This window comes from Plutella xylostella, chromosome 15, assembly GCF_932276165.1.
Source record: "Plutella xylostella chromosome 15, ilPluXylo3.1, whole genome shotgun sequence".
Taxonomy (NCBI): domain Eukaryota; kingdom Metazoa; phylum Arthropoda; class Insecta; order Lepidoptera; family Plutellidae; genus Plutella; species Plutella xylostella.
Genome location: NC_063995.1, coordinates 9,285,240 through 9,305,441, shown reverse-complemented (window position 1 = coordinate 9,305,441; position 20,202 = coordinate 9,285,240). Strand labels below are relative to the sequence as shown.

At 38.2% G+C, this 20,202-nt stretch overlaps 1 protein-coding gene, 1 long non-coding RNA gene and 1 other non-coding gene across 3 annotated transcripts; all 3 read left to right on the top strand.

Moving 5' to 3' along the window:
• Nucleotides 1-1,046: 1,046 nt before the first annotated feature.
• On the top strand, nucleotides 1,047-14,281 carry LOC105388548 (methylcrotonoyl-CoA carboxylase subunit alpha, mitochondrial). The gene is made up of 14 exons (XM_048626118.1): nucleotides 1,047-1,194; nucleotides 1,513-1,711; nucleotides 1,982-2,199; nucleotides 3,079-3,226; nucleotides 3,403-3,540; nucleotides 3,711-3,806; nucleotides 3,964-4,147; nucleotides 4,473-4,663; nucleotides 6,185-6,316; nucleotides 6,661-6,831; nucleotides 7,389-7,512; nucleotides 8,486-8,676; nucleotides 9,167-9,304; nucleotides 14,049-14,281. Exons 1-14 carry the CDS (start codon nucleotides 1,151-1,153, stop codon nucleotides 14,214-14,216), a joined length of 2,142 nt encoding a protein of 713 aa, XP_048482075.1. The 5' UTR covers nucleotides 1,047-1,150; the 3' UTR covers nucleotides 14,217-14,281.
• LOC125489653 lies at nucleotides 9,555-10,942 on the top strand. Its single transcript, XR_007267130.1, has 2 exons — nucleotides 9,555-10,043; nucleotides 10,681-10,942. It is a non-coding gene; the product is annotated as an uncharacterized LOC125489653 (long non-coding RNA).
• A 2,529-nt stretch (nucleotides 14,282-16,810) lies between the features above and the next one.
• Trnaa-agc lies at nucleotides 16,811-16,883 on the top strand. Its single transcript has one exon. It is a non-coding gene; the product is annotated as a tRNA-Ala (tRNA).
• The last annotated feature ends 3,319 nt before the right edge of the window (nucleotides 16,884-20,202 follow it).

The following is a 20,202-nucleotide window of genomic DNA, read 5'->3' as shown; positions in this document are numbered from 1 at the left end:
GATCTTTCAAAAAATTAGCATACTATCGAAAGGCATCGATAGTAGGTATATAGATGATCATAAATATAATATAATCGCAAACAGTTGCTGAGTTTGTTATGTCATGATGTCATTTAGATTAAGGGTTTTGACACTTTTGTCTAAGTGTTTTATTGTCTTTGTCACAATATAGGACTAAAACTCGTATTGCTTATTTCGCGATTATGACTGTGTCACAATGCAACTTTACTAAACTCTCGTATACTTGTCAAATCGATACATACATACATACATCGATACATACCTACCGTATATCGTAATAATCCTCGTAAGTAAACTGTCTATTTAAAGCCGTTTGGACAGCTCGAAAATGTAAAGGATGACGATGATGAAGCTGGTGTCAAATCTAAATCACAAAAAATCTAAACAATAAGTAACTTTTGGTGCTTTAAAAGTTCTTTATTCTTTCAGCAGTTAAAAAATAAGCCTGATTATGTGTCTTTTTATGTATTTCATCAAGTAAATCAAGAGTAAATAGCAAATTTGTGTAGCTGTCCAAACGGGCCTATTATATTTCGACGAGTATAGTGACAAAACATTCTATAGGTTAGTGAAAGGGAAGACTCGGGAAAAGTATGGAAGTATATAAATTACATGGAAGGGGAGGTAATGGCAGTGGATAGGTATAAAAATCTGTGGAAAGGGGAAGGGAATCGAGCGGTCGGAGGGAGTCCAAAGAGTTATGAGAAAAGGTAACGGATCGGAACTAATTGGCGTTAGGTATTTGCAATATATGTAAATCTCAATTCGTCTACTCCTCTCGTGAACCTAATACGCTCTATACAGGGTGTCAAAACTTTCAAAAGTCGACATCTTGCCATGGAGGGCTTATAGGCCCAGCTCAGGAGTAGATATAGAGAAAATATCCATACGATTATATCGATATTCTCATCTCATCTGCCCATCCCTACATACAATATACAACGAAGTTATTTATTCTAAACAAAAAGAATAATAAAATTTAATAAACTTGCTAGCAATCGTATGGTAACGTAAAAATGAATGTAAATAAGGCGGCACGGGCACGGGCACGTCCACACCCACAGAAACAATACAATAATAATACGCACGTAATAAGTTGTGGGCGTTGAAATTAAATGAATGTAAATAAATGATAATGAATTCTTTGCGATGTTTTTCCTATCTAACATTTAGGTAAGTATCAGCACTCTTATCATTGTTACTGAGTGGGGCCAAACAAACGTAATAAGTAACTACACATTGATAAGAAATTAAGAACAACAGTTAAATCATCCCACATAACAAGTGAGAGTAGTATTAAAATTCTGTGGTGAGGGAGAGAAGTATGGCATACTTGAGACAACTTTATTCATTGTGAGTAACCTTAAATATTATTAATTACCTAAGTAAATAAAATGGAACACCTTATTTTATGCAAATAGAGTAATTTCTTATTAAGTAAATTTAAAATATGTTTAATATAATAACCTTAAAATACCATTATTGTTACAGAAAATCAGCACCAGCTTTGGTGCGTTTCAGCCATGCTCAAAACTTGAAGGCTGATGTTCAGCGGAGACAAATTGACAAAATCCTAATTGCTAACCGTGGTGAGATAGCATGCCGGGTTATGAGGACAGCCAAGAAGCTTGGCATAAGAACTGTTGCGGTGTACTCAGATGCTGATAAACATGCCATGCATGTGGAAATGGTAAGATTCATTAAGAAAGACCAGTATTTCTTTTAAGTTCAAAATAATATTTTGGTATTTCATCTACAGTTTGGTTCATAAATCTTGGTAGTTTGTTTGTTCCTTGTCAAACTTACAAACTGCATATTCATTCAGATTGGTAGGTTGACAAAGCACAGAAGCAATTGCAGCCAACTCCAAGAACTATCAAGTTTTTTGGACCAAACTGTATTTGCATTTAATCGGAACTTTGATACCTGAAGGTTTAGTCTGAGCTCAGAATTCTTTCAGGCTGACGAGGCCTACCATATTGGACCAGCACCATCAACACAAAGTTACTTGAATGCCAACAAGATCCTCCAAGTAGCTAAGACCTCTGGCAGCCAAGCCGTGCACCCAGGCTACGGGTTCTTATCAGAAAATGTGGAGTTCTGCGAGCAATGTACCAAAGAGAATGTGATCTTTATTGGCCCCCCAACGTCTGCTATCAGGGATATGGGCATAAAAAGGTGTGTTGAACTTTGACATTACCATATCCAAGTTATTTTGAATTTGTTATGGATTTTCATTTTATTTTATTTTATTTTTATTTATTTGAGACAATAAACAGATGTACATTAAAACTTACTAAGTAGACTTAGATTAAATATAATTATGTTAATATACATCCCACAACATTGTCTACAAGTATGTTAACATAGTACTGTTATTACAGTTCAAAATCTAGAAGTGCGATGATTGGTGATTTGATAGTGGAAGTAAAGTGATGTTTACGAGAAAAAAAAAAAGAAGATATTTCTGTAATGATTTAGGAAGCAACCTGTTGCTAATATTGTGCAAATATGGTATAGTTAATGCAAATATGTAGTAATCCAAACATAATAACAAATTAATTTTAATTATCTAGTTAATTTCTGAAAACTTTGTGTATATTGTTTTTAAAATCTGCAAATTTTGAAAAAATATCAATATGCTCAAAGTGCTTATTGTAGGAATCAGCGATGCGGCAGAGAGGCGCGCGCCGGCCGGCGTTCGTGTGACGCAGGCTCGTCGCGAACATGCGGTATGCGCGCGCCTCCCGCCGCACCACTGTTCTAGGTACAACATAATACAGATTATTAGATAGGTCTGTGCAATCAAAGTGGCTATGACAAAGTCGGTACAGCGTTACGGCTTCCAAGATAAGTCGCCTTGAATCTAGTGGAATGAGGCCATATTCGTCCAGTAACTCGGTGTAAGAGAGGTGGTTGCGGTTACGATGAACTCGGAAGTGTACTGAACGGAGGTACTTGCGTTGAACACTTTCAATTGCGTTCATGTTTTATGATTAATAAATGATTGTTTACTTATTGCTTAATAACTCTAAATTTTTTCATATAATGTTACAGTACATCAAAGGCCATAATGTCTGAAGCTGGAGTGCCTATAGTGAAGGGCTACCACGGGGAAGAGCAGAGCATTGAAAGGTTACAAGCAGAGGCACAGGCTATTGGCTTCCCTCTTATGATCAAAGCTGTAAGGGGAGGTGGAGGAAAGGTAAATTACAATATTACTTACCCATGTTATGTTGAGATCAATGTTGATTATAATACATAGTTTTAGAGGATACCGAATAATTATTTACGTACAACGTATACTGTATCAAAATTTTAAAAAATCTTGCTTCTAAAGGGTTTATTTGTGTACTTAATAATTAAGTTTTTTTGTTTCAGGGCATGAGAATTGCTATGACTGAAGCGGACTTCCTACCCCAGTTAGAGTCGGCTAAGAGAGAGTCCCTAAAGGCATTTGGCGACGACAACATGCTCTTAGAACAGTACATCACAGACCCGAGGCATGTGGAAGTTCAGGTAATTACAATATTAATATTAGCTTATGCTGAAAATATACAATGTGTAACCCCTTTGGCTGTCTACAGTACATAACCAATTTGTTGATCCTGTAATTGAAGTTTTTAATGTGGTAAAAAGTATTCCTTAGCTTTTGAATAAAATATGATTATATTGTATTCTATATTCAGGTATTTGGGGATATGCATGGTAACGCCGTACATTTGTTTGAGAGAGACTGCTCTGTTCAACGAAGACATCAGAAGATTATTGAAGAAGCACCAGCAGTAAGTTTTCTATCATTACTTATTTTTAAATGAAAGAGGTCGAAATTCATCAAATCTTTTCCAGCCAGCAACACCCAGCAATACTACAAATATTTTCCTTGAAATAGTTTAAATATGGAACAGACATTTACCTAATTTTTTTTTTAATTATTTCCAGCCAGGACTATCAGAAGCGACGCGAAAGGAGCTGGGCGCGGCGGCGGTGAGGGCTGCCAAGGCAGTAGGGTACGTGGGCGCGGGCACCGTAGAGTTCATTCTGCATCGGCACACGCACGCATTCCACTTCATGGAGATGAACACCCGCTTGCAGGTCGAACATCCCATCACTGAGATGATCACTGGTGAGTTAAATTATTTTAAATGTGTAAATTATGTTTATTTACTACTTATATAATTAATTTCCTAAACTTCATCCTCAAACATGTTCTCTAAAATATTTAAAATATTAAATCATAAATAAATTTATTAATCAATAGATATTGCTATAAAAGATAGGATCTCCGCTGCCGTCACGTCTGTAAAAAAATGCCTAAAACGTATGGGTGATATTAGCTTATATGCTTATTATTTAGCATTGCAGCTCCGAATATGATGATTCACTTTTAGCAAAAATCGATTGTGCTCTAAATATTTGACTAAAGAGTGACTACAATCTAAACCCAACAGGCACAGACCTAGTGGAATGGCAACTCCGAGTGGCCTCCGGGGAGCCTCTACCGCTCTCCCAAGACGAGATCATCCGTCGCGGCCACGCGTTCGAGTGTCGCGTGTACGCGGAGGAGCCGGGCGCGGGCTTCCTGCCCAGAGCGGGGACTCTACATCGATTGACACAGCCACAGCCTGATAGCACTGTCCGGGTAACTAACTATACACCTAGCTATACACTCAACTCAACATCATTATGGCGGGAATTATCAATTGGATTAATGCATGCCTAACTTGAATTGCGCTAGGAAAATGGCGAAACCAACGAAAATGCTACGACAGATGGTGCAACTAACTAGAGTCGGCCATTTGCATTAAAAAAAACATGATGCACAGATGGCGCCACCGGCGCGGCGGTGATTAGTCGAGCTGCCATTTTGTGGAGTATAAATAAATCTTCACTGATAAGAGGTAAGATGTGCATGATTGGTCGTCGTGGTGACTCGTTCGAGTGTCGCGTGTACGCGGAGGAGCCGGGCGCGGGCTTCCTGCCCCGAGCGGGCACGCTGCACCGACTCACGCAGCCGCAGCCTGATAGCACTGTCCGGGTAACTATACATCTAACTACAGCCAGATTTGTCGAAAAATAGGGCGAAGGATATGAAAAGCTTGCCACAGATGGCGCCACCGGTTGCTGTGGCTGTAATATGAGTAAAATATGTCGGGTCTTGATAAAAATAATGCTGAAGCAAAGATGGCGCCAGCAGTGGTTGTATCTAAATTACTTTTAAATTAGCCGACCCGCCATTTTGTGGATCACATCTTCACTGGTAAGAGTATAGATGTAGATCATTGGTCGTGGAGACGCGTTCGAGTGTCGCGTGTACGCGGAGGAGCCGGGCGCGGGCTTCCTGCCCAGAGCGGGCACGCTGCACCGACTCACGCAGCCACAGCCTGATAGCACTGTCCGGGTAACTAACTATACACCTAACTAGAGCAAGATTTCTGCCTAAATAGGCTGTGGCCTCGAATCGATAGTTAGGTTACTGCTAGCAAAATGGCGAAGTATGTGAAAAGTTTACTACAGATGGCGCCACCGGTTGCTGTGGCTGTAATATAAGTTAAATATGTCGGGTGGCTATCTTCATAAAATAATGCTGAAGCAAAGATGGCACCACCGGCGATTGTGTCTAAAATATATTTTCAATTAGTCCAGCAGCCTTTTCATAGAGCATATCTTTATTGGTAAGAGGTTAGATGTAGATCATCCGCCGCGGCCACGCGTTCGAGTGTCGCGTGTACGCGGAGGAGCCGGGCGCGGGCTTCCTGCCCCGAGCGGGCACGCTGCACCGACTCACGCAGCCACAGCCTGATAGCACTGTCCGGGTAACTATACACCTAACTATAGTAAGAGTAAAGCTTGCTTACAAATGGCGCCACCGGTCGCTGTGGCTGTATTAAGAGTTAAATAAAGTTGAGCGTCCATCGTGATAAAAATTATGCTGAAGCAAAGATGGCGCCACCGGCTCTGGTGTCTTAAATAGGTCGAACAGATAAAACATGGTGGACCACATCTTCATTTACCTTTCCGGAGGTTACATACCGATAACATACATGTCATAATCGTATAGCGTCATTATCGTATAGCGATGACTGACCACCCTCTCTCAATTTTCCCCTCACTGATTATACCTAAATACCCCTCCAACTAAACAGCCCCATCTATCTTCCAGATAGAAACCGGCGTGCGCGAAGGCGACGAGGTGTCGGTGCACTACGACCCCATGATCGCCAAGCTGGTGGTGTGGGGGCGCGACCGCGGCGAGGCGCTCGCCAAGACTAGGGCTAAACTGACGGAGTACCAGGTTTGATTGTTCACTTGTTATTTATCATGCCAGATGTATCCCATACTTCCCATGTAGAATAGAATAAACATGAGAGGAAACAGTTTTTCAATTATTATTTTGTATATTCGATGTAGCATTGAAATGGATAGACTGATTTGAAGTGCTACTCTATGCGCTGCTTATGACCATTAACACTATAGGTACCAACATACACTGCGGTTCATATCAAAATAAAATTATCATTAAATTCTTTATTGTACAAAGTAAATTGGTACAAAGGTGAACTTAATGCTAGTATCATTCTCTACCTTTGAAAATACTTTTTAAATACTCTATCTCTTACTCAACTCTCCTACTCGCAGGTGGCCGGTCTGGAGACCAACGTGAACTTCCTGCTCCGTCTCAGCAGCGCGCCCGCCTTCGTGTCGGGCGACGTGCACACGTCGTTCATACCGCAGCACGAGGCCGCGCTGTTCCCGCAGCACGAGCCCGCGAGCGCCGAGCGCGCCGCGCTGCACGCCGCGTTAGGACATGTGAGTACTGCCCCCGCAGCACGAGGCCGCGCTGTTCCCGCAGCACGAGCCCGCGCGGGCCGGGCGCGCCGCGCTGCACGCCGCGTTATGTATGTGAGTATATAGGTACTGTCCCCGCAGCACGAGGCCGCGTTAGGATACGTGAGTACTGCCCCCGCAGCACGAGGCCGCGTTAGGATATGTGAGTACTGTGGCTTAATGTCACTGGAGTGCTTGAAAGGAGTGACGTATTACCTTTAATTATATCCAAGTCATCCTGGGTATACAGACAATCTTTTCACCACAGTAACAAACCCTATTCCAGCTCTTGTATTTGCCACTAAACGTCCACTGCTGGAAATTGGTGTCACTCAACGATTGTAAATTTTGTCCATAACTAATGCTTGTTCGTGCCCTTTACTTCAGAAGTCTACATTGTACTGTGAGGAGACTTAAATTTGCACTCTCTTCTCTCTATTTGATAATTGAGCCCTATGAATGTTTTACATATTATTATAGTCCCTTAAATTTCGTTAGAGTTGAGCGGAATCATTTCAAGAGCAACTATCATTTATCAGGTTCTGAAGACCCAAGCGGAACAAGCAGTGAATGAATCTTGGAAGGGAATCTCAGTGCCGCCATCGGCGTGGCGCCCCAACTACCAGCTGAAAAAGACTGTACCCATGAAATTCGGTGACAAAGGTAGATAAACTATAATTTACTAACGTCTCTGAGGTTTGATAGGGTAGATGAATGGTATATTGAAAGTATTGTCAGATCTACCTATATAAGTAACATGTTATTAAATTTTTGACTAAATCAGATGTAAGTATTCACTTGAATCAAATACGCTGTAACGGTGGTAACCATAAACTAGAAACAAGCAAGCTAACCTGGTTTAAAGCGTAATGTACAGTACAAGACTAGAGGTATAGTTAAGTAGGTGTTAACTAGAAGGCCACAATAAAGATGAAAAACAAATTGTAAATAGTACATAGGTATTCAGAATACATATTACTATAAAGTAGGCTATTGTAATACCTCAACCATCATCAGTTCATCACCCACATTTGTGACAGGAAGAGTACCGTTAAGAGCTAGAATACCCATTACACGGCTAAGCATCACTTTCGCTTCTCGTCTAGACAACTTAATACATACACGGAATAGCAATAGTGATAATGGCGTATTATTATGCGTGACGATGCAACTTTAAATGACTTTGCCATTTGTGTACTCAGTGCATGTAAAAAACGACCCCGGTAGTTTTCTGTTGTCTAGGACAGTCTAGGTTGTCTATTTACATTTGCCTCACGACAATTTGATAGCCAATGAAAATTAAACTTCAAGGATTTTTCAGATGCATCACTGTCTGCATCCGAATGAAACTTAGTAATAAAACTAATTTAATTAGCACGAGTAGGTATCTTCCTGGTAAATTCCATTTTCCATCAACTTCCATGCCCTTTTATCCTTAGTCAACCAAGGAACCACCTTAAGTTACCATTTCACGTAAAAATGAATGTACTTTAAACAGATTAACATAAAACTTGGTATCCAGGAAGATGAGTCTCGTATGCGAATTTTTATCCCGGAATTCCCACTCAAAAACTTCAAAGTGAAGCACACAGAACAGCTAACAAATTACAATAATAACAACACTTTGTATTTCCAGACATGAAAGTGACAATAGAATACCTGCAAGAGGACAAGTTCAGAGTGCAAGTCAACGACGGCTCATGGCACGAGGTGGAAGCTTCCCTCCGGTGGACGGACGCAGGCCTACGACTTACCACGACGATCGAGGGGAAGAGGGAGACTGTAGGCGTGTTGACGTACGAGGAACAAGTGCATTTGTATGATGAGGTGAGTAGACAAATAGACAGAATTAAAGGTCTTAGTAGTATGTCTTTTGACCGTCAGTAAGTATGTTTTTTGGTCGGTAAGTGGACCAGAATGGTGGAAAACGGTCCAAGCTTACGAAGGGAGTTTAGACCTTGGGGATATGAATAAAAGTTCCATTCGAGAGAGCCAGGTGGTGGTACTTACACCCCCCACAGAGAATATAATAGACTAGCTGTACCCGCGAGCTTCGCTTCGCCTTAAAAAGTTTTCCCGTGGGAATTCCGGGATAAAAAGTAGCCTATGTTCTTTCTCAGGGTCTAGACCATATGTATACCAAATTTCATTTAAATCCGTTCAGTAGTTTGGGCGTGAAAGAGTAACAGACAGACAGACACAGTTACTTTCGCATTTATAATATTAGTTAGGATTACAAGAGGAATGGAATGAGGGTTGTTCCACGTTGTTGGCGTATTTTTAACAGTCCTCAAAACACTTTTATCTCTCATTCCAGAACGGCCAAACAGTACTAGAGCTGGCGAAGCCGAAGTACCTGGGAGCTGTCGGGAACCAGGCGGCCGTCAACAAGGACAGCGCCGCCTCGCCCACCCCGGGTATCCTGGAGAGAGTTCTGGTCAAGCCTGGTGATAAGGTAAGAATATCAACTGTATTTATACAAGCTGAAAGTTCAATGTTTTTGCTGGTCTTTGTGTTTTACGCTACCGTTTATGTTGCTGTGTCATGATTGGCTGTAATTGGCCATGCTACCAATCTATGATATGTATTTTTTTATAATTTAATTTGAAAATATAGACCATTTTAAGAAACTAATTTCGTTCTTTTTGTATTTTATTCATTACAAGTATTTTTAATATTTATTTAAAATTTGGCCGGCTGAATCCCAAGTAGCAAAAATATGTGCAATAAAGGTAACGGCCACGTTCCTGTTTTGCTAATATGTGCTGTAAAAGTCCCGTAATTAGTCGAATAATGGTCACGGCAGCGCTGTCTCGACGCGAAAAGGGCACAAATTATACAGCAATTCAGTGCTATGAAAGTCGAGTGATTGTAACCAAGAAGCTTATATAGTAGGTTAAAAGTCGAGTAAAAGTAAACTGTACCCAATTTAGGGTTGTCATAGCAATTTTGTTGCAGCTTCTACACTAAGGGTGCAGTAACAGCGATGTGGTGCTCATTAATCGACTAATAAGTAGAATAATAGCTGTCGAGTTGCTACAACTCTTCATTTTTGTGGGATAAATGCAACAAAATTACTTTTTCCCCACTATTTAGCTGAATTTTAGTCACACTGTTGCAGAAAAATATATGGAAGAAAATCTGTGGATTATTGTGACTGATCTATCGTAATGACTGATTACAAAAGCATAAAGGTAAGTAAGTCTCCATTAATAACTAAATGAGTTATTACTAGTGTAATTTCTATTGTTGCATTCTACACATTCGTATACGAAAAATCTTAGGCGCATTTAACTTTATCGATAAAGTAATAGGAATTCTTTAACATATGTTTAAGGGCTACGTTAAATCTTTCTTAAAAAATAGTAAATATGGTCAAAATTAATTAAATAAATTATAAAAATAAAATAATAGCCATGTTTGTTCGTATATCGCTATTACAGCACTATTAATCGATTTTTGATGCAATAATAGTTACAATGTTGCACTTATAGCAAAACAAGCAGCCATCATTAAATAAATTTAGGGTTCCTCAATGCAAAATCCTTAGCTTGACTAACCCGAGTTGGGGTGAATGTCATTTGATGTATTTTATTAAATGTAATTAATTAACGATTGGTTCATATTTGCTTCATTTCATACTTAATGATAAATTAGCAACTATATAATTATAAAAAAAAAACTTCATTTTCTTCACACGATGAAAAATTTATTACATTGATTTTCAGAATAGAATATAGCAAACATTTAAAAGTGATTGATTGATTGCAAAGCAAGCAAGTATACAACTTGAATAAAGCAGAAAAGATACTAATCACGCTTTTTTTCCAGAATGGTTTTCAAGATTGTGCAGACAATTGAGAAGGGAGGATATGTTTTATGGACCGAGACACCAGGCCCACGATTTCTTCAGTTGTTTTCTGTGGAACAACGGAACCACTTGACGTTTCGGCCATCGCACTTGACGAATTTTGAGACAAATACTTTGTTTGAACCTTAGTTTGAATTTTTCCGTATCTTTGTTTTAATTTTCTTTTTTAATTTCCATGACTTGTAATCCATTTTATCACGTAATAAAAAAATGAATGTGCAATGGAATTATTTATTTGCTTGTCACATTAAAATACTATAAACTGTATAAACGTAACCAAAATGCTGTTACTGAATTATTTATCGAATTAATGTGCCATAAAAGCATTTCAAATAGTAGGTATGTGAGCTATTACAGTTATTTGAAAGCTTTTATTCGAAATGTCGATTAATGAAGCTATAAGAGTTACAATGATGCAGTATAGTAAAATAAAATCTTTTATTCAGCAAATTAGATCCAAATAATACAATGATGAGTAATAGTTCTATAATAGCAACCTGAACAATCAATAAGCGAATTAATAACTCTTAAAGCTCTCTTTCAGCACTAATGTGTGCGTTAAATAAAATAAAGCAGCTTTTATAGAAATGTCGAATAAACGGGCTATATAGGTCGAATATAGGTCGAGTAGATGTGTATTCGACATTGTTACAGCGCAAATTAGATAAAAATGCTTATTAATAGCTGTACCACTTTTATGGCACAATCTAGTAAAATTTCAGCCATTAATCAATACTTATTCGATTTTAAGTGCTATAAATGGGCCCTTATTCGACCATTTTGCTTGTTGGGATGTATGTGACTTCACATAAATGCATTATAGGATTTATCCTTGCCTGCGCTACAAAAAAAAACAAAAGTGTTACTTAACGTCAGTGAGGTAGAATGTCATCTAACTCTAAAATCATAACATTGTTTAACCCCTCACCTGTCGGCGGCCATTTTGCATATTTCATCATTCAATATCGTTATTTCCGGGATGTAGGAGAAAAATACCACAATTTGTATATTTACTTCATACGTACCTAATATATTATTTATTTAGATAATATTACGAGAAACAAGATTAAGTACTACTCTGTGTAAAAAGTATCGGGACTGGGTCAATAAAACAAAAAATGTTTGTTATTCATCCTAATTTATTTTATCACCTTCAAAGTATGCTCCTTCAGAAACTATACACATACGCCATTATACAGAATTATCCAATCATCACAACATTTTATAAAGGTTGGTCGACAGCCGAGGGGTTAAGCTCGAGGCAAATTTCGAGAGGAAGCATTTTCGAAATGCGCCTCTCTTGTTGCCATCGTAGTATCCACTCGTTTATTATTTATTCGTAGTAGAGTTTCAAAACAAGGCAGAAAAGATAAATCTTCTTCTTGTAGTGCCTTTCCACCATTGGAACTCTCTTTGCAGCGCTCTCTATTCTTTACTAGTTTAATATTTCTTCCACGGTTTTTACACCAGTCCACTATTTTATATTGCACAGCCACGTCAATTTCCTCCTTCCAGGCCTTCTCTTTCCTTCTACTTTGCCCATTTATAAATTAAATCAATTTTTCTACTTCTAACTCTCTGTAACAAATGGCAAAGATAAATAAACACACGATTTAGACGTTTGCTTTTGACGTTAACAGTTTTTTTGTAGACAAATGCCACAGAGTACTTTGTTAATTGGCAAATGCATTATGTGCATAAATCCCAAAAAAAAATCTAATGGTAAGGTCAAATGAAGGTTATTACTTTTTATTGAATAATTTAAAAAATAGAGACTTAATTTAAAATCTGATAACTAGAAATTGTACAGAAAGCATATTCCTCGAAACGGTTTTAAGCATTCCATTCTTGTTCAGAAAGTTAGCATGGCCAATTATTGTATGTCATCGGTTCTTCACTCATCATCGGTGTTTTAAGCGGGCCGTTTATGGTACTAAATAATATTGGTTTGCATGTGTTGTGTGCTGGATGTGTTTTTCTTTATGTGTTGCACTGTGAATGTTATTTTTAAGCTTTAGGTAGTAGAACACTTGGGTGTTTAGACTTGACGTCACCCAACTACACTTGCGCCTTTGATTAAATCACTAACATGACAGGAATCTGAATCCTATTTCAACAATCATATTATGGTCGTTAGATCGGGTTTAAATGTTTGACCTACCTGCATCATTCTCTGAACGCATGGCTGGTTGAACTAATTTTAATGCATCGTTAAATACTTCTTAAATGATAATTACTTAATTACATAATGATTAAGTAATTAAGTTAAGTGATGCTATTTAAAGCACTTTGGCATTAAATTCGTAACGCTTTAAATGCTTCTTGGGTTTCGTTTCACAAATTAATCCGGCTAATCCTCATTAATGCTTCACATTTACTTTATTTTATTAAATTGCACACATTCTCGTATCATCTCTAAATATTGCTAACTAAAAATATAACTTAGCCGCGTCTACTAATATACCTATTACCTAACCGAAAAACTATAACTTGTACTTGACCTGTGACAAAGTTCAAAAAAGTCATTTATTAATTGGTTTTTAACTAACAATAAATAACCACGTAATAAACTAGTTATTTGGTAAGCACACTAAATATTTCTACTCATATCAATCAAATTGCTTCAAGATCTGCATGTTTTATTCCCAAACACAATGCATTCATTTCCTGCACTACACAAGTTTGAATGTTTAATTTGCATCGGTGAGTAATTTTGCATTTCCTTGTTCCGCTAACCTTGCTTGATCGGTCTGCATGAAACGTAACCTTGCCTCGCTGAAATGTTTAGACTGATATTGGGAGATCAATAGTTTTTTGCCATTTTATAGTCGTAACAATGATTGAAATGTTTGGTATAACTGAGAATATGGCAGAGATCTGTGATCTTTTAAGATTTAACCTATTTTTTTTGTTGTTTTCATATCCATGTTTTGTGCAACATACCACAACAACAATCAACCCTTAACAACATACTAACCCTACTAATTCGACAGTCAACGGCTGACGCTAATCTCACTGACCAATCTTTTCACCATAGTGACAAACCCTAGACTAGCTCTTGTGTAAAAACACTAAAACTGAAATTAGTAGTAAGTATATTTGTAGTAAAAACTAAAGTATTTTTTTAATCTCTGATACTAAATTTACAGATTCTGAACGGTTCAGTCAGTCGATTGTCCCGCCAATAGAACGATACGTCACTTAATCGCGGGACATTCGACTGTTGATTAACCATTCAGAAACAGTTAATTTAGTATCTGAGATTAAAAAACCGGACCATACTTATTTCAGTTCCCATATTCATCCAAAAACCACATTAAATTTTCAGGTGACATCCGGCCAGCCCCTATTCGTAGTGATAGCGATGAAGATGGAGTACGTGGTGCGTTCGCCGCGAGATGGCGTGGTGGCGGGCGTCAGCGGGGCGCGGCAGGGGGACGCGGTGGGGAAGGGGGCCGAGGTCGTCACCTTAGTGCCTGAGACAGAGAGCTCGTAATGGAATGGACGACGGTGATAGAATGGATTGAGGATTTGAGATGTTGTATAGAGGAATGGATAAAGTGCTGTACAGGGTACTCGAAATGATTCTAAAGGTATAAAAATAAATTATGTAACTACCAATGAAAAATCTGAAATTATTTGTTATTTGTCCAAAAATCTACTCTATGAATGTCATCGTAAATCTCATTTTTGAGTAGCAAAATGGATGAAATTTAATTTTGTGCATTTAGAATCAACTTTATGGATTTGTTATTTTATTAAAATTTAATTTTGTTGGATAAAACATATGAATGTTATGTACGAGTATGTGTGTATAGTGTTGTGGGGGACCAATCAAATGTTGTTATTAATCTGTCATCATCATCATTAAATCCTCTAACTCCACGAGGAGCATAGGGCCTCCACAGTTCTTCTCCAGACGTTCCTGTCCTGGGCTCTTATTAATCTGTAAGTGTTAAAAATACAATTGCTAATAAAAGTTTCGAAAAAAACTGAATGTTGGCTTTTTCTTCGAACCGCTTAACGACTCATTTATTTCTTGATATTTGTGTTAATGATGTTACTTCTCTCCATAATTGCAATCACAAATCCTTTGTTCACAATTAAATACAAAATTAGTGTAATTCTTAGTAAAACATCAAAGAGAAGAACACGAAGATTAAAAATATTTCTGAAATTTATAATATCCTCAAAAACAACATTTTTCTTTGTTATTTTATTTTAGAACTGTGTAACCTCCATTAGAAAAGAGGGGTGCGCTACGTTTATGCCTGATACTCAGACAATCATTTTTAGTTTTGACCGACTTCGAAAAAAGGAGGAGGTTCTCAATTCGTCTGTATGTTTTTTTTATGCATGTTCAACGATTACTCCGCCGTTTATAAACCGATTTTTTTTTAAAATATAATAACTATGATATAACAGAGGTCGTCAAACTTCAATGTCGCACTGGCAAGACTATGCCAATGGCAGACCGTGAAAAACCAATATTCATAAGGTCGCCCACGCAACTTGTCAATCAAATTCTGTATCTGCATTCTGCTGAGTTAGAGCTTCAGCTCCTATCTCATACACATGACATTGAACATTACGTTCCGAATGTAATTTAAATACAAATCCTAACTAATATTATAAATGCGAAAGTAACTGTGTCTATCTGTCTGTTACGCTTTCACGCCAAAACTACTGAACAGATTTGAATGAAATTTGGTATACAGATGGTCTAAACTAAACCCTGGGAAAGAACTACTAACTATTTTTATCCCGGAATTCCCACGGGAAAATCTTTTTAAGGCGAAGCGAAGCTCGCGGAAAATGCTAGTCATGTCATAAACTTGAATGTAAGATTTTAAAATCATGTAAAAGAAATAAATCAGACAATGATAATAATAATAACTGAAAAGAACCAATTATAAAACTCACAGAGGCTTCCAATATGCTAGATTAACACATCGGCATTCGATAGATAAGCGTTAGGTTTAGAAATAGAATATTTTAGTAAAGTAGGGACAGGTAGGTACTGTTATAAAATATTGCTCGCGATTGATAAATGGTGATTGGTAAATGTAATAAGTTAATAACTAGCCTCATTTGATAATTCGCCTCATAGATCTGCGTGGGCGACACATTTATGTACTTACACAGTTAGCAGGCTTATAACTTATAACTATGTACACTCTGGGCCAAATGAAATATGATCCCTCTCGCTCTCAAAATGATAATGCTACCTGAGAGGTTTCTTGATTCAGTCGGTTTCTGTGGTATATGTATATTTTTACAGACTTTTTATTAAGTCAGGTTCATTTACTGACCTAAATGTAGGTAGGTACTGTTTATTAGGTTGGATAAGGTTTATTTACTGACTTAAATGTACATATTTTTAATAACATATATCGAATAATGTTAATCTTGAAAACTTGCAACAAATTGTTAGACAGGGGAACTGACTGATCTTTACCCCACGTTATGTTATTCACAGTGAGTGTCATTTTGTTGCTTGAATTGCAAAATGTTGATCCGCCTGAGCAGCTGCCAAGTGCGTTAGTTAGCGAAGGATAGTGCCAGCAGCGAAATCAATGTTGATAAGGATATAATCATATACTGACAGACTACTGGGTTATTTTCATCTCCATGTTTTGTTTCATATAACACCGCCATCTTCTTCTTCTTCTTCATTCCCGCTACAACTCTGAGGAGTCTGGGGCTGTGACCGCCATCCCAAAAAAAAACATCTGCCGTATTGAATCAAAATGTATGGCATATACTTTCCTTTTACCGACGAATTGAATTCAGCATATCGTGTGTATTGGATGTGTTAGTTAATAGGATATTATGGTAGATCGGATACGTCCGCCTACAAACAAACTACACCTCTACCACAAATCTACAAGCGGAAACTCTCAAACAGTCTGGACTACCTTGTAGATAACCATTATGATAAGGAACATAAACCTTGGCCACTGCTGTGAATACTGCATAGTGAAAGTAACATTTGCGTAACGCGATTTTAAACACAGTAGGTAACCGGTTGTGAATTTCAAGTTTTGGTTTGCAATGCAAGTGTTGGTAAATTTGGGAGCGTAGTGTATCGGGGGCGTAGCTCAGATGGTAGAGCGCTCGCTTAGCATGCGAGAGGTACCGGGATCGATACCCGGCGCCTCCAAAGTTTCTTTTGCTTTTAATTTTATTTATTTTAAAAGGTAAAAGATATCTAATAAAATTATTTTGTAGCAATTCAAATTATATACATATCAGAAACATACAAATAATCTTGTAAGTTCTAAAAACATTGTAGCAAGTGATAATGCCGGTCTATGATGACGGTATATGAAAGAAAACAACATAACTTCATATTACCTACGTATCTTATTGTGTCTTTTCATTGCTTTCCATTCATTCGTAGGACGCAAGCGTAATGTTTCCGTCCAAATCCACACCCAAAGTATCACCCATTGAAAGAATCCCCGATTTTATGTAATTCGAAGCGGAGATATAACTCTGAAAGTGTTATGTTTTTCATGTAGGTATTCCGTTATCTGGCTCGTTTCCACGGAAATTTCGAACTGTAACAAAAACCTTGACAGAAATAGCACAATGAGAAGCCGGTAGGTATCTTTGGGAACCGCACAGTAAAGATAAGATGTTACACCGGAGGCAGACCGCGATAATTCGCGATAACAATTTGATTTCGACAGGCGACCGCTGTAAGTTGCGGTGTACCCAGATAGCGACACTCGCCACCTCGCCAGCTACGTAGCAACTATGAAATGCCGTGGCACAACAATTTGAATAAATACAGCATTGATTGATGATGCGAATTGCCACACGACAGGTCCCGAATCCGTGTTTTTTTTCCTTTGTATTCCGTGCTGGCTGACGGAACGAGAATCAATATTGGAAAGCAGCGTAGCGTTTACAGATTAGATATTCATGTTGTGGACGAAGACATCAATAACGGAGACGTCAGTTTGGAGAAATCTATGTTTTTGAATGCTAAAGCGACTATGGTGAAGAAATCTATAGATGCTCCGAGTTTTATATTGTTTTTAGCTCACTACAAAGATAAATAAAAGGCAGTAAAAATACTACTACAGTAGTAATAAGACTAATACGCCAGAACCGCTCCTGAAAATAATCTAAATCAACTCAGAAAGGGTAAACAAGTAAAATATTTTGTTACAAGCTCGAAAGATAACATGCACATATCCTTTGATACTCGGGTGCATTCACATTTATATTATTGTTATTACGATCGCGTCTGGGCCGCCGCGGCTTTGTTACCTGCGCCCGCGCCGGCCGGCTTCAGGTTTGTTTTTGTTTTTTTATCAACATTCCGGCAACAGCTGATCGGCATAACAAACCCATGTGACCGGCTGAGCTGAGCGCTCATTGGTCGACTGCCACCCCAAGTGTTCCTTTAGGGTGAGGCTCAATGCACGGCGACAAAAGGTTATGAACAAGAAAAGGTCGCTCACACTGAGATTTTGAAATGTCAGATGTGTGCTGTTGAATAGATATCGCTCGTGCACTGCAGCTCTTTGTTGATCGTAGGATATTGTACTTACCTCTGAGTACCTACATAATTATGATGAGTACTTATACTTAAATCAGAATTTCGCAGCAGATAAGTTATTATCGTGTGTTATTTGTCTAAGGTAATATAGGTTTCTAAACTCTTAACTTTTTTGTCAAAAAACAAATTAACGTTTCATTTCAACCCAATAGGTAAGCTGATATTTTTATATTTGTTGTTATTGTTATTCATTACTCATGTCCTAAATTACTCATAATGGTTTTAAATTACTAGCCAGCCGCTAATAATACCTATTATATATACTTATGATATAAAATTTAAATTTCCTTACTTTATTAATACTGCCCTAGATATGGATGTTTAACTTAATATTTCTGCACACATCATCACAATAATAGAAACCATATACGAAATGATTCATGAGTTCTATACTCTTAGTTAGTTAGGTAAGGAAGGACCTAAATACTGTAAGTATATACATAGGTAATGTAGCTATAATATCTTTATTTTGCATATGTAAATAGAAACCAACGTTGTAGGCTAAATTTTAGTTAGGAGATAGCTAGGCAATAAATGCAAGCTGAAGTGGCAGTGGGCTGGTCATATCTTCCGAAGAACCGATAACCGTTGGGGTAGACGAGTTCTCGAGTGGAGACCACGAACAGGCAAACACAGCGTGGGACGCCCTCCTGCCCGCTGGACTGACGACCTTAGGCGGGTGGCGGGTAGTGGTTGGATGAGGAAGGCCAAGGACCGAGTGTTGTGGCGCTCCTTGGGAGAGGCCTATGTCCAGCAGTGGATGATTATTGGCTGATGATGATAATGATGATAGGCAATAATAAATCATAAACACTGAAAAAGATATACCTATTGACAGTCGCAGTAAAATGTTTTATTAAAATTAATCTCTAAGTAAGTATTTTCAGGACTAATACCATTCACACACACACACGCACTCACGCCTTGTACTCTTATGTACTCCCTTGCGGGGTAGGCAGAGGTGCATTGCTGCACCCACTTTTCGCCAGAGTGTATGTTTAGTCCCAATGTAATAGGGGGCGGGCCTATTGCCATTTTACGGGCACGTCCAAGACCCGAGAACAAATATCTGTGTTTAAACAAATATCTGCCCCAGCCGGGAATCGAACCCGGGACCATCGGCTCAGTAGTCAGGGTCACTAACCATTACGCCATTCGGTCGTAATACCATTCCAAACACATAAAACAGCGACGGCCATGGACAAAAACATATTTTTGAATCTAAAATAAACTCTTCCTAGAAAAACCTATTTCGCAAATCGAACACAATAGTTGAGTTGCGAGTCTTTTAAATTTAGAATCTCGGCGTAAACTTTTTAAATTAGTCGTCGGCTAAGCCGGCTAACCAGCATGTCGACGGGATGCGCCGGGAACAGGTTACTGGCAAAAAAAGTAGTTTGAAAAGGTTCGAGGGAGCCTCGGAGCACCTGGGGCTTCGGCCCCGGCCGGCCGCTCCGTGCGTTGCACTCTGCGGTTCAATACCACCGTATTAGAACTATAACTTAACTGGCTGTTTCGAAACGACTTTTTAAAACATTGGTTCAATGTTCCAAGTTTAAAAACTGAGATTTGAAAGGGTTGCAAGCGAAAAGTTTTTAACGTAATGGCATTACTTTTTCGATCTGAATTTTAAATTTTTAATGGACGAAATTGTATCGTAGGTATTTTTGTCAAGTTTGATGATTTATATACCTTTTGCAAAATGATTTTACCTCCTCATTAGTTTCCAATTAAAAAGTTTACCAAGAAAAACGGCAATGTAATCTTAATTATATCAACTTATATATTATACGATTATAAGGAACGACAGATTTATTTGAGAGATTTATTAAATACCCTTAAATATTTCTAAACAATATTTTGAATATTATTATGTACTCGTATGTAGGTGTTTCGAAGGATAACTACG